Below are 13,218 nucleotides of genomic sequence, written 5' to 3' on the forward strand. Positions count from 1 at the left end.
GCTGATAAGGCTAAGCTCTCGTTTTGGCTGTTATTTCTTTACCAGATGTGAAGATTAGGGTTTGGGTATATTAGTGGTCCGATTTCAAAGTTTTATTTTTCAAAACGACTAAGCGCAATGCTCTGTGGGTGATTATCTGTATGTTTGACTCGCATCTACACCTTATTCTACAACTTCTGATCAGGACTCCTCCCTCCCATCTTACCTCCGGCACGTTGGGTTCTACCTGTGCTATTCTGTTTCAGTTCATCTACACTTTCTAGAGTGTTCCCTCTTCAATCCCTCCATTATCCTTTTCAGTCCAACTAACTGACTCACATGTCCACCACACAAATTAACTCTTACTCCCCTATACTAATTCACTACTAATCCTTTTGGGGTTTTGGAGTAGCGTGCTACTCGCTGAAAAGTACTTTGATGCCTCATCAGGGGTAGTAAGCACTACATAAATACAATTACAATTAGGTTCTTGTTTTTTTATTAATTACAGATGCCTAGCAACATCTGTCTGAGGCTATGATGATCCTAAGGGAAGGCAAGGTACAAGATGTTGTTGTTTTTTATTTAAACAAGCCATAATATTAATGGGGACTTATCTTCATAGGGTCTTTCTCCTTCCCCGGCACAATTCCTCTTGCATCATCATCATCATCATCTTGCAATAAACTCTTGTAATACATGGGATACCAGTCACTCTTGGTGCCTTTTCTCCCCAACTCTACACTGCTCGGTGTTGGCCTACGGAAGTGTGTGTCACTCTGCGATTGGCCACACCTTGTATGTATGTGCTGCATGGCTAAAAAATTATAAGCGTTACAACATACAATTGATGGACGGAATGCTGACAATGCAGACATTCTCCCCCAGTCAAGAGATCTGGGTTAAATCCATCGTTCTTTTGCCCACTACACCACCCCAGTTTAGACATGGCCATATGCAAATCAGTCTTGACCCTGTGCCTCATGGGAACAGTCCAGTCCGAACTGCCAGGCCATGTCTTCCCTGGACCGGAATCAAGCATCCTAGGACCGGTTTCTGGCTATCAGCCGTCATCAGCCAGGATAGCTTGACTCCAGTGGCGTAGTGAGCACGGGTCCCACGTCTGGGAATACCCATCCCACTTAGGGCGAAAAGCGTTACAACATACAATTGATGGACGGAATGCTGACAATGCAGACATTCTCCCCCAGTCAAGAGATCTGGGTTAAATCCATCGTTCTTTTGCCCACTACACCACCCCAGTTTAGACATGGCCATATGCAAATCAGTCTTGACCCTGTGCCTCATGGGAACAGTCCAGTCCGAACTGCCAGGCCATGTCTTCCCTGGACCGGAATCAAGCATCCTAGGACCGGTTTCTGGCTATCAGCCGTCATCAGCCAGGATAGCTTGACTCCAGTGGCGTAGTGAGCACGGGTCCCACGTCTGGGAATACCCATCCCACTTAGGGCGAAAAGCGTTACAACATACAATTGATGGACGGAATGCTGACAATGCAGACATTCTCCCCCAGTCAAGAGATCTGGGTTAAATCCATCGTTCTTTTGCCCACTACACCACCCCAGTTTAGACATGGCCATATGCAAATCACTCTTGACCCTGTGCCTCATGGGAACAGTCCAGTCCGAACTGCCAGGCCATGTCTTCCCTGGACCGGAATCAAGCATCCTAGGACCGGTTTCTGGCTATCAGCCGTCATCAGCCAGGATACCTTGACTCCAGTGGCGTAGTGAGCACGGGTCCCACGTCTGGGAATACCCATCCCACTTAGGGCGAAAAGCGTTACAACATACAATTGATGGACGGAATGCTGACAATGCAGACATTCTCCCCCAGTCAAGAGATCTGGGTTAAATCCATCGTTCTTTTGCCCACTACACCACCCCAGTTTAGACATGGCCATATGCAAATCAGTCTTGACCCTGTGCCTCATGGGAACAGTCCAGTCCGAACTGCCAGGCCATGTCTTCCCTGGACCGGAATCAAGCATCCTAGGACCGGTTTCTGGCTATCAGCCGTCATCAGCCAGGATAGCTTGACTCCAGTGGCGTAGTGAGCACGGGTCCCACGTCTGGGAATACCCATCCCACTTAGGGCGAAAAGCGTTACAACATACAATTGATGGACGGAATGCTGACAATGCAGACATTCTCCCCCAGTCAAGAGATCTGGGTTAAATCCATCGTTCTTTTGCCCACTACACCACCCCAGTTTAGACATGGCCATATGCAAATCAGTCTTGACCCTGTGCCTCATGGGAACAGTCCAGTCCGAACTGCCAGGCCATGTCTTCCCTGGACCGGAATCAAGCATCCTAGGACCGGTTTCTGGCTATCAGCCGTCATCAGCCAGGATAGCTTGACTCCAGTGGCGTAGTGAGCACGGGTCCCACGTCTGGGAATACCCATCCCACTTAGGGCGAAAAGCGTTACAACATACAATTGATGGACGGAATGCTGACAATGCAGACATTCTCCCCCAGTCAAGAGATCTGGGTTAAATCCATCGTTCTTTTGCCCACTACACCACCCCAGTTTAGACATGGCCATATGCAAATCAGTCTTGACCCTGTGCCTCATGGGAACAGTCCAGTCCGAACTGCCAGGCCATGTCTTCCCTGGACCGGAATCAAGCATCCTAGGACCGGTTTCTGGCTATCAGCCGTCATCAGCCAGGATAGCTTGACTCCAGTGGCGTAGTGAGCACGGGTCCCACGTCTGGGAATACCCATCCCACTTAGGGCGAAAAGCGTTACAACATACAATTGATGGACGGAATGCTGACAATGCAGACATTCTCCCCCAGTCAAGAGATCTGGGTTAAATCCATCGTTCTTTTGCCCACTACACCACCCCAGTTTAGACATGGCCATATGCAAATCAGTCTTGACCCTGTGCCTCATGGGAACAGTCCAGTCCGAACTGCCAGGCCATGTCTTCCCTGGACCGGAATCAAGCATCCTAGGACCGGTTTCTGGCTATCAGCCGTCATCAGCCAGGATAGCTTGACTCCAGTGGCGTAGTGAGCACGGGTCCCACGTCTGGGAATACCCATCCCACTTAGGGCGAAAAGCGTTACAACATACAATTGATGGACGGAATGCTGACAATGCAGACATTCTCCCCCAGTCAAGAGATCTGGGTTAAATCCATCGTTCTTTTGCCCACTACACCACCCCAGTTTAGACATGGCCATATGCAAATCAGTCTTGACCCTGTGCCTCATGGGAACAGTCCAGTCCGAACTGCCAGGCCATGTCTTCCCTGGACCGGAATCAAGCATCCTAGGACCGGTTTCTGGCTATCAGCCGTCATCAGCCAGGATAGCTTGACTCCAGTGGCGTAGTGAGCACGGGTCCCACGTCTGGGAATACCCATCCCACTTAGGGAGAAAAACGTTACAACATACAATTGATGGACGGAATGCTGACAATGCAGACATTCTCCCCCAGTCAAGAGATCTGGGTTAAATCCATCGTTCTTTTGCCCACTACACCACCCCAGTTTAGACATGGCCATATGCAAATCAGTCTTGACCCTGTGCCTCATGGGAACAGTCCAGTCCGAACTGCCAGGCCATGTCTTCCCTGGACCGGAATCAAGCATCCTAGGACCGGTTTCTGGCTATCAGCCGTCATCAGCCAGGATAGCTTGACTCCAGTGGCGTAGTGAGCACGGGTCCCACGTCTGGGAATACCCATCCCACTTAGGGCGAAAAGCGTTACAACATACAATTGATGGACGGAATGCTGACAATGCAGACATTCTCCCCCAGTCAAGAGATCTGGGTTAAATCCATCGTTCTTTTGCCCACTACACCACCCCAGTTTAGACATGGCCATATGCAAATCAGTCTTGACCCTGTGCCTCATGGGAACAGTCCAGTCCGAACTGCCAGGCCATGTCTTCCCTGGACCGGAATCAAGCATCCTAGGACCGGTTTCTGGCTATCAGCCGTCATCAGCCAGGATAGCTTGACTCCAGTGGCGTAGTGAGCACGGGTCCCACGTCTGGGAATACCCATCCCACTTAGGGCGAAAAGCGTTACAACATACAATTGATGGACGGAATGCTGACAATGCAGACATTCTCCCCCAGTCAAGAGATCTGGGTTAAATCCATCGTTCTTTTGCCCACTACACCACCCCAGTTTAGACATGGCCATATGCAAATCAGTCTTGACCCTGTGCCTCATGGGAACAGTCCAGTCCGAACTACCAGGCCATGTCTTCCCTGGACCGGAATCAAGTATCCTAGGACCGGTTTCTGGCTATCAGCCGTCATCAGCCAGGATAGCTTGACTCCAGTGGCGTAGTGAGCACGGGTCCCACGTCTGGGAATACCCATCCCACTTAGGGCGAAAAGCGTTACAACATACAATTGATGGACGGAATGCTGACAATGCAGACATTCTCCCCCAGTCAAGAGATCTGGGTTAAATCCATGCCAATGCTTGTTACCATGTGGAGTCCCCTCGTAGGCGAGCAGATTTGGTGAAATGTATCAGGGGATTACGTTTGGCGTTGTACCATACAAGTTTATTCCTTCACTTTGACTAAAAACTGGTGACCCTTCTTAAATACAAATCACTAATTTATGTTCTGTGCAAACCATTACATTTGTCTGTGTACTTACCTAGGCCCAGGACTTTCCCATTTGCAATCATGTTGGCGGGTAACCGAGGATCATCATACTTTTCATGTTTCATAAGTAGACGTACAATTTCTCCAGTGATAAAGGCATCATCAAATGTTTGTTCTTGGACCGGCTTGAGTGGAAATTTGCAGTACACATCCACAGCGGCCAACGGGTCGGTTTTTAGCAGTATATCAGCCAGTTCAATGTACGAATCATGTACCTAGGAAGAAACACAACATTAATAATGCAAACATTACCTAACTCAGTCGGTTCACATAATAAACGCACTTTCTGAAAGCATGCAACAGGAGAAGGCTCCAAATTAGAGAAGCACCAGTATCAAATACATCCAGCTTTACATTCTTGTTCGTTGCTATATTCTCAAAGGCTTTGGGGGTCAATTGTGTTCTGCTTGAAGCGTTATCCTAAATGTGATGATGCATCTCTTAGGAATGACTTTACTGAAACTCCACATTGCTGGAGTTGCGTCATGCTTGTGACTCAACTTCAGCAATGCGTGACTTTTGGGCCAACAGATGCGTCAGAATTTCTGACGCAGCTGTTAATCCTTGCGCCATGGAGCACTGTATTGTAAATACAGTGCAGCCATGGTGGCGCATGGAAATTTGTCGCTGGCACAAGGAAACTGAAGCATCTGCAGATGCCTTAGTTCCTTGTAAATCTGCTCCTCTATGCAGAACACAAGCTATTTCTCAATGACCATCTTCAGCACTCCAGTGATGTCTTTTTCAAGTAAAGACTGGGGATTTAGACTTTGTCTAGAAGCATTGAAGATATTGTTTAAGCAGAGTACTCGGTTCAGCAAGACTGCGTGTTGCGCTTCAACTCTATGTGCTGCATAACTTTTTAAAGATGCCCTTATGAGGTTGCTGTGACTGGGGCGGGATGCAGATTTCTCAAATCAATTGTGCCATGGACATCTCTATAGCCTCCATGGTATCCAACACGAGGTTAGTTAATAGTGCACACCCCATTTACGAAACTAATTTCAACTCCTGCAAAGGGAATTCCATATGTTATATTTAGGGTAATATAAAACGTGATACCAAGGTAGTAAAAGGCACTAGGGCCTGTTTCATTGCCTCTTGCAAAGGAATTTCTTTATACTTCTACAAATTGAGGTTTGGAGGCAAGGATCTTTTTTTTAACATAATATTATTGCGTTGCACTTTCTCAACAGCAAGTGTTTTAATGACATTACTTCTCAATTATACACCCTGTCCCATTCTTCATTATGACTTCAAGGAGTACCAGCAGCAGGGAGATAGGCAGTGTACCCCATCAGTCAGTGCGAAAATATTGTAATATTAGCTTTGACTATATAAGATGGCGTAGGGGTGGTTCTAGTCAGTGAACATTAGCTAATTTCCTCAACATAGTTCAAAACAAACAATGTCTCAATCAGGTGCAAAAACATAAAACAATTAAATCACAGCAAAACCAGTTGAGGCCTGCTGGAGGGCTGCCCAAAGAGCCAGGGGTCGTCACATCATGAATGGGGGAAATGGCTGTGGAGATATCAGTCAGTGGGCGGGTGTGGTATAACAGGTATCCATGTAATAGTACTATAGAGGGTGGGTATGAATTTAGCTTGAACCAATGTGGGACCCCAATTAGTTCTCACTATCCTCCCCATGCTATCAATTGGTACACCAGGTTTGAACATGTTCTGCTGCTCTAAGGCCACGTTGCGTCTCTCTTTGGAGAGCTGCCTCCCACAGTCTGCCCATTTGGAGGACAAGATTCTTGAATGAGATTTAACAATTTCTATTATTGACCCAGGTTCTATGTGCAGATTGAGAGGTCAAAAGGGTTGCTGTGCAATCCTCCTCTTAAACTCATACATGTACCTCTCGTATGGAAGGTCACCTTGGCTGCAAATCAATCATTTTATTGGTCAATAGTAATGCAGCAGGGATCCTACTCTGGTTCTCACTGGTTCTTTAACAGGCTCTTGTGGAAGGTGGGCCAGGAGTTGTTCATGGTCGATGTGGTGTCAAGCATGATGGTTGCTGATAAAACACCCCTTAACAGTCACTCTTCAAATTCAAATTAATACAATATATGGTATTGCACAGGGCGTATCTTACCCCACACCACTTGCAACTTATTTTTCCGGCCACACACCACTGCTGTCCGAGATGCAAATTAGAGGGTGCTGATTTACTGCACATGCTATGGCAGTGCCCTGTGCTCACCCCTTATTGGTCCGAGGTACTGTCCTTGCTCACAACTGTGGCTGGGATCCCGGTCCCGGGCACGCCTGCCAAATGCCTTTTGGGGCTGATAAGACGCCCTAAGGCACAGAAGGTGCAACTTCGCTTTGTGGACCTGTCTTTGCTTCTGGCTAAACGATCTATTACGATGCGGTGGAAGTCGACCACACCCCCCCCCCACTTTCCAACTGGCATGGGGAAGTAGTGAGATGGGGTGGTGCGGAGAGTGCGGCCATCCGTCGGGAGGAGGCTCGGGGGTTGCGCAAAAAGGTTATCTCTTTGGACTGGGACAGTATCCTGGAAGCCTTCAGGGCCTTTGCCCCGCCACCTGTGCCGATAGCTAGGACATAATGACTGTTTCATTACCTAGCCCCTGTTTTTCAGTTTCCGCGTTTAGGGGATTCCATTGTTTGTGCTTCCTGCACTGTGGGATGCACATATACCCATTTGAATATTTGCATGCAGTTGGGAGTAGCTGTGGGAATACCTTGAAATATACACTGGGAGAGGTTGGCGCCAGATGAAGTAAGGGGAGGGAGGGATGGGATAGTTGAAATATTGTGCTATACACTTATTGTTGATGATAATGCATGTACACCGTACGATGACCTCAATGTATCACAACATTGTGTATGACTGTAACATGTGGCGATTGCCGGGTTGAAAATTGAAATTTAATAAAATCTGTTTAAAAAAAAAAAACAGTCACTCTTCTACAAGTGCAGAAGACATATGAAATGTGTCCGGACACCACCCCACAGTCATTAAAATGTTTTTGTTTCTGCTGCTTCCAACTTTATAAAAGTGGGAGACCCTTTAAAAATCAAAAAAGTCTTCTAACATTTGGCCCTATTGTAAAATATCAATGGGAAACATTTTGGAGTAGTTCTTCATAAGGTATATGTGGATGTACCTAGCTGTCGTTTGTTCCAGCTCCAGATCGCTGATGGGAAGCATCTTTTCTGCGTCTGACTGGAGGCCGCTGGTCGACAATTCTTGCAAGCAGTGGTCAAAGTGGAGGTGGGGGGAATCTGAGGGGCAAGACGTGCCCATTCTTTTTTTTTTTTTAATTTTAGGAAAACAGTTCCCCTACTTTTTGTGAAAAGACAACTGTCCCGGGACAATTCATTCTAACAGTTAAAATGCTTTAGCTGAACTAGAAGGCTGGGAGTCTCCTGTGCTGTGAAACTGAGGGAAGGACAGATAGCTAAACAACCCTTATTACCAGGGTGCCTGCTTCCCTGAAAGAAATGTAAATGTGCGCAACTGGTCAATCTGTAGATCTAAAGGGTGCTTGGAGGCTGGGATAGGCTTTAATTGATAGACCCACTTGAGGCTTCCTGATGACACACATTTATTCTAGAGGTATTTCAAGGGAGCTATCAGCTAAGCTCTGAAGCGTATGCTTTTAAAAGACAGTTATAAAAAAATTGCTTTACGTACAGTGTATTACTAAGAATCTATATTTTGGAAGCACTTTAAAAAAAATCTTAAATCAGTTTGCACATTTTGGAGCAGCCTATCTTATACTGTTTGTAATGCAATTTTAGAATAATGGCGTACGTGTTCACAGTGCTTTCTGAAACAGACTGGGACCTTGTAGAACTAAACATACACAAGTCACTATTCTCTACTGCACCAACTGGATTCAATTCTGTGGCTCTCTGATAGTTCATTTCTAACTTAACTTATTTTATATGCAGTTAACTAAAGGTGACTGATCGAAAAGAGTTACAGAATATTTTGGTTTTTAAGACACGCCATTGACCATGCCCCCACGCTCACTCTCCCCGCCCCCATTGCATGTGAGCTCCCCATCCGCCCATGGATGCATCTGTTGTTTGCATTACTCTGTCTAATGAAGGCTGGAAAGAGAGAGCTGCTTTGAGATTCGCTGGAAATCTCCACAACAATAGTGTTTGCTTCAGCCATCTTGTGATTTAGACTGTCGTCCCATGAGCCTCCTATTTGTTTGCATCCAGTTCATGTTGGACGGATCTCATTTGGAGCCTGCAAAAGTGTATATACCTTATGCAATATGACATAAGGCCCTGAAGAGATTTGTAGACACCAATGTCACTTATTGCTTTCCAGATAGATTTCTTACCATGGCCTGCACTATCACCACTCTTTTAGACAATGGGAAAACCTTTCTCAATTGAGTATCAAATAATGCTACCCAGAACTGAATCTTCGAATTCAGTTCCAAAGAAGACTTCTCTGTATTTAGAGTAAGACCAAACTCGCTTTAGAGACTGATGCAGGCTGCCTCTTCCCTTGAAGGAGCCCTGATAAGCTAGTCGTCAAACTACAGGTACAATTGGTGAACTTGCCATCTGAGGAATACAGCAACTGAAGCTGGACACTTTGTAAATATGCACGACACTGATTTGAGGCCGAATCGAAGCACCTGGAATTAGTAGGGCTGTCCTAATCTCGGAAAAGAGGAGGTATTTTTAGTGCTGCCAGTGTATTTCGATGTGTAAATATGCAGCCTGAAGATCCAGGGCTGTCTGGTAGTACTTTATCAGGTGCTTAAGAAAGATTTCCTGGAGCGTTACCAATGTGAAAGATTTGTTTTTGGAGGAACTTGTTCTTTTCCCTGAGGTCGATGATCATGGTCCCCATTTACCAGTTTACTTCTTTATCAGAAAGAATATGTAATAAATCCCTGATTTCTCTGGCCCTTCAGAATTGCTTCCATTGCTCCCTAGAGAAGGAGAAAGAGAATTTCATGTTGCAGCTCTCTCAAATGATGGTTCTTCCTAAATGGGCAGAAGAGTGGTTACTGAAGAAACTCTAAGATGTGACTAGAGCGTACAATCTGCCTCACCCATCAGTCCCTTGTTCTGGCCTTTCATGCGGCGGCACAAAAGGGAAATGTCACCCTATCTGCTGACGTAGAGGTATTAGGATAGGGGGAGAGGTGAGGGGACCGGCGAGAAGCCAAAACTTGTTTTTGGTTGCCCTGGGAGGGCGTGTGCGAGGAGCTTCTTTTTCGCCTTGAAAATCTGCCATACTCTTGCCTGTGGTTTCTGTTGGGTGTATTACCTTGGTCGTATCTGGGTTTTCTTGGAGGGTAATATGGGCAACCTTGATGCCCGTAGTGATTGAAAGCTCCTCTATATATCTGAGATCTTTGTGAGCCATGAGAAGACAGGAGACCAGAACAATGATACTGGAGACCTCCCAGAGATTTTGCCATAACTGCATCTGTTAAATATTCTGCAAGCCTTCGTCAACATGCTTAAAAAACAGGTTGAGTCCATCAAATTGTATGTCCAGGATTTTTGGTTGGTCTTTCGGACAGAAAACTGCAGATTGCAGTAAACTTGCATTCTTAAAACCGGCGCTCCTGCTACTTGGTGATAACCTGCTTTAGAAACATCCCCAGCCGCATCAATGATAGCTGCTGAAGTTGCTGCACCCTCTCTGATAACTTTAACCATGACCCTCTTATCCTCCAGTGTAAAGTCGATTAGTGGCGAGATGGCATGCCACATCTGTTATCATAACGGCCTAGAATTGTGAAGGCGTTTTCTGCCTTGGCTAATGGAACCAATTCCACGGCCCAAATTATCTATGTGGTTTCTGTACCTGTAAAGGGGTGCAGAGGAAGGCATGCTTAGGCTCTTCGACTTGCACTTAGCCGCAAATGCTATTACGGAGTCTGGGTTTCGATGGTCCAGGAGGCAGGCCGGGGCTGCGTCTGGGGCCCTCTATTGCTTCTCCAAAGGGAAGATTGTGCATTATGAAACCTCCATTAGATACTATTTCTCGTGTTTTCATTGATTTCAGGTTTTTTAACCAGACAAAGTTTAGTGTAGGTATTGCTGTAATTATTTAATGTGGCTGCTTTTTGAAGTCAGACAGGAAGTACTACTGCTCCAAGGAGGTGATTGGAAGATTGATTTTTTGAGCTGTTCTCTCCATCAGCACATGGAAACGGGTTATGTTGTTAGGAAGCGAATCCAGTTGGATGGGTAACTTGTCACGTTCCTTAGATATGACATAGTCATCCCACTCCTCTATATCTTCATTATTAGGTCATTCACCCTCATGCTCAACATCTAAATATAGTCCTTATCCCCCATATATTTAGGAGTCAGCGAGACTCCTGTGGAAGTAGTCTTTAAAGGTGTCCATCATCTGTTGTGATGTTGTCAGAAATGTAAAAGGCACCTGCAACATCTCAGGTTCTGGGCAGCAACAATGAGGGGTACAGGGTTTATGAGGATAATGAGCTACAAAAGTCTGTGGTTGATAGTCAAACGACTGATATGTAAACTCATCATCCACAGTGTCTCCCTCAGATTCCAGGATGTAGTGGGCATCTAACTATGTAGGGCTATAAGCAGTCCATTGAAATATCCTTCACTCTCCAACTCAGAGTCCAGAAGTTGTGTCGGACGTTTTTGGTGTCACTTGCAAAGTGAAAAAGTAACTGCTGTGGAAAAAACTGTCATCAACAGGGCACACGTTGAGGTTCTCGTCAATGGATAGGTCAGGAGCAAGGACATTCTTGGCATCATTAGCGGGGGTCTCAACGTCAAAGGTGATGCCATTGACAACAGGGGTCTAGTTGTCGACAGGATTGACGTTGACGAGGATATGATCGCCATAGGTAGTATCATGTTCATGGACGCCAACAAGTCCTGTGCCGTAAGTGACAACTGATACGTTATCACCGGTGTTGGAAGAGAAGTGGAAGAGATGGATTATATTCATGCCCAACTTGAGAGACTTTATGAGACATTATAGCCAAGCCTGAAAACAACTCAAAGTGAAAATAAGATGTTAACTGACTTTTACTCACAAGCATCTATTCACTGCATAAGCACTTTTCTGTTTCACTGTGCACAGAACATCTGGCTGGAATCACATTGTTGAAGAAATGATATAATTTATGTAATGCAATATATAATTTACAAATTGAATAAACTTTCATATGTATATGTTTTTGATGTAACTAAACTTTTTTCAATGGAACGAATAGTTTGTTGAGAGGATTAACATAACATATGTATTTGTAAAGCGCACGTTCACCCAAGAGTATCTTGCCACTGAATAACAGATGTTTATTGTTTCCCAGCTCAAATGTACTCATTTTAGTGACCTCAGAAGGATGAATGGATAAGTGGACCTGTCGGGATTTGAACCTGCAACGAAGAGGTCAAACACAGGCCCCTACAGTGGACAGATTAGTCCACTAAGCCACCAGACCTGGCTAATATATTATCTAACCTCTTATGCAATCTGTATTGTTCGACTTGGCCCTCTCTGCAGGGTCATCCCCAAACTGTTTTCCTTCACCCCTCCTGTTTTCTGAACCCATTTCTGTTGGCATTTAGAACTTTGTGCACTTTACCACTGCTAAACAGTGCTAAAGTGCTTGTCCTCTCTCCTTTAAACATGGTAAAATTGGCCTACATCTGATTGCCATATTTAATATACTTTTAAGTCCCTAGTAAAATGGTACAACATGTAGCCAGGGTCTGAAAATTAAATGTTACTAGTGGGGCTGCAGCACTTGTTGTGCCACCCACTTAATTAGTCTTTCAAAACGTGTCTCAAGCCGGTTGTTACAGCCTGTGTGCAGTTTTAAACTGCCAATTCGACCTGGCAAAAGATACCTTTTATCAGGCCTAAACCTTCCTTTTAAATACATCTAAGCACCTCTAATGTAGGCCCAAGTCAGCCCTTAGGGCAAAGTACAGTGTATTAAAAAAGTTGGACATATACTTTTAAGTTTTACATGTTCTGGTAAAGAAAACACTTACATTTGTTTTTTTCACTTCTGCAAAGTCTACCTCTCCCATAGTATAACATTGGGTTACTTACTCATAATCAATAAGTGATAACTTTTGTTTGGGAATAGGTTGAAATGTCATGTTTGGTCTCTAAGAAATTGTAATTTAAAATCCTCTTTAAAGGTAAAGTTGGATTTGAAGTCATAATTCACAAAATGCCACATTTAGAAAGATGGAAATATCTTGTCCTAACTATTTGGTCTTTACAGCCTGTGTCCTGGGTCACATAACTAGGTGTAGTTGGCCTTTGTGTATTGTTCCCAGGCAGTGAGACTAAGGGGGACTAGGTGTTGGTGGGATGGGGTGGGGGGGGGGCGGAGCTGTTCCTTGCCCAATTACATTCCAAAGGAGCTGCCTCCAGCACTCTCACAAAGAACTTGACACCAGCCTATAATCTCACAGAACCCTTGGAGCTTTGGAAGGAAAGGAAATTCCAGAACAAGATGGGGGGAAGTCCAGAGGTTTCTCCCATTTCAAAGATGGCACCAAATATAATTATTGGATCCTCAGACCAATTCATCAGTACTCTCCTGG

At 45.2% G+C, this 13,218-nt stretch overlaps 1 protein-coding gene across 1 annotated transcript in view; it reads right to left on the reverse strand.

Moving 5' to 3' along the window:
- Positions 1 to 13,218, reverse strand: part of LOC146821513 (uncharacterized) — a 436,639-nt gene that overhangs the window by 16,428 nt on the left and 406,993 nt on the right. Inside the window, exon 19 of the mRNA XM_085612507.1 lies at positions 4,635 to 4,857. Coding sequence (XP_085468633.1) covers positions 4,635 to 4,857 — 223 coding nt within the window. The remainder of the gene's footprint in view (positions 1 to 4,634; positions 4,858 to 13,218) is intronic.

The sequence above is a fragment of the Triturus cristatus genome, chromosome 6, assembly GCF_964204655.1.
Source record: "Triturus cristatus chromosome 6, aTriCri1.1, whole genome shotgun sequence".
Classification (NCBI taxonomy): domain Eukaryota; kingdom Metazoa; phylum Chordata; class Amphibia; order Caudata; family Salamandridae; genus Triturus; species Triturus cristatus.